The sequence below is a fragment of the Sardina pilchardus genome, chromosome 22 (genome assembly GCF_963854185.1).
Source record: "Sardina pilchardus chromosome 22, fSarPil1.1, whole genome shotgun sequence".
Lineage (NCBI taxonomy): Eukaryota > Metazoa > Chordata > Actinopteri > Clupeiformes > Clupeidae > Sardina > Sardina pilchardus.
Window position 1 is genome coordinate 4,663,806 of NC_085015.1, and position 1,972 is coordinate 4,665,777.

The 1,972-nt window shown below is 38.9% G+C and overlaps 1 protein-coding gene across 1 annotated transcript; it reads left to right on the forward strand.

Moving 5' to 3' along the window:
• The first annotated feature begins 286 nt into the window (after nt 1-286).
• LOC134070520 (proteinase-activated receptor 3-like) lies at nt 287-1,171 on the forward strand. The gene has a single exon (XM_062526905.1). It carries the CDS (start codon nt 287-289, stop codon nt 1,169-1,171), a length of 885 nt encoding a protein of 294 aa, XP_062382889.1.
• The last annotated feature ends 801 nt before the right edge of the window (nt 1,172-1,972 follow it).

Here is a 1,972-nt window from a genome sequence, read left to right on the forward strand (position 1 = left end):
GGTACGATGCTTTCTGGAAACAGGTGTAACACTGTCATTGTTCGGTCATATGTTGCGTCGTACCATGGAGATTTAGCAACGCTAATTTCTTTTAAGTCATCCAATCTTCCCTCAGCTTTGAAGTACAAGTTTTTTTTTTTTTTATCATAGAAAACATAGATTTTTATCTGTACATTTGCTGAACTAATACCATAATGTTATATACTGTAGCTGCATGCAGCAGAGCTGTGCAGTCGTTGTCAACATATATTATTTATTAATAGCATAAAATAACAGTTTTGTAAACATGAACATAAACGATTTCTCTAGGTACCTCATGGAGAACAACAGTACTGCAAACAGCACTCATGTGCGTGACCTGTATTGCACTGAGCTGTTTGTGGGTCCGTTGGTTTGGGCCGTCTTCACCGCGCCGTGTGCATGTGTCGGGGTGCCTGCCAGCGTGTGGCTTCTGTGGGTGCTCATCCAGAGGCAGCGCAGCGGCCTGTCCAACGACGTCTACATGCTGAATCTCACCATCATGGACCTGATCTTCAACGCTTACATCATTCTGGATATTCTCAATTTCTTTGTTTGGAAAGTTGATGTGTTATTGCACGTTGCTTTTGTTGTTCAGTATTTCAGCGTCTGTGGACGGCTTCTGTTTATGGCTTCTGTTTGTGTGGATTGCTATATGGCTGTCGTTCACCCAGTTATGTACATGACACTCAAGCACTCTAGATTTAGGATGGTTACTTGTGCTGTGATCTGGGCCTTCACACTGGGCTGGGGAATGCAATTCGTCCTTTGTGACAACTATGTCCCTGTAATTCTCTCGCCAATCCCATCGTGTATTGCTATCCTGTTGATTGCCCTGTGCGACATCACCATCTTCTGTTTCCTGAGAAAGCCAGATCCTTCTGGAAGGAGCGACATCCACCCCCTGAAAAAGAGAGTCCTGCAGGTCCTCATCGACAGCCTGGTGATGACTGTAGTGTCCTTCTTCGTTCCCATGGTCCTAGAGTTTGCCCTGTCGTTGTCTCTGAGTCCGGAGGAGATAAAGTGCTCTTTATCCTACCCTGTGATGATCTTCTCCACACTTGGGAGTACCATCCTGCCCTTGCTCCACCTGGGAAATCTGGGAAACCTAAAGAGTCTGAGTGGGTGTGGCTGTGGCACAAATAATACATAGACCCAAGTAAAAAAAAGCTGGTTTTCGGTCCCATTGAAATAAATGGGGGAATAATTGTTTTGGTATTTTTTTTTTCTGCAGCATTTTTTAGCATTGTTGACATAATTAACATTTTTAGCATAAACGCTAGAAGTCATTATCTAAGTTAGCTAATCAACCTGGTTAGCATTGTTATCATGGCTAGCATAGTTAGCATTTGTAGCATAACTGTTAGAAATCATTAGCTAAGTTTGCTAATCAACCTGGTTAGCATTGTTAGCATTTTTAGCGTAACTGGTAGAAATCATTGGCCACGTTAGCTGATCAACCTGGTTAGCATTGTTTGCATAATTAAATTTTTTAGCATAGTTGCTGTTTTTAACTGCTAGAAATCATTAAATGAATGGCGGAATGTTCAGGCATTGACATCACTGCCCTATGGAAGCATATGAGTTCCATAATTCAAATGAGAATGCATTCTGCAATATGCAATTCTAAAAGACATTACATTAGGCAATTGCTAATTCATTATGCAATTTAATATTACAATTTGCAATACTTTCTTTCAAACTGCATTTTAATATACAAAATGACAATGCAATCATCAAATCAATTTGATTTATTTTGGTTAAAAATTTGAATAAACATGGATTGAATTGCATTCCATTTTGCCATGGTACTTTAGTCTCAAAATTCAAATGGCAATTCATTTTGCATTTCAATTTTCAATATTCAGTTTCATCTTTTAATTGTCAATTACTTTTGCAATGTAATGTTCAAAATTCAATGTAGAATTGAATTATTTTTTATTTTTTTTAATTT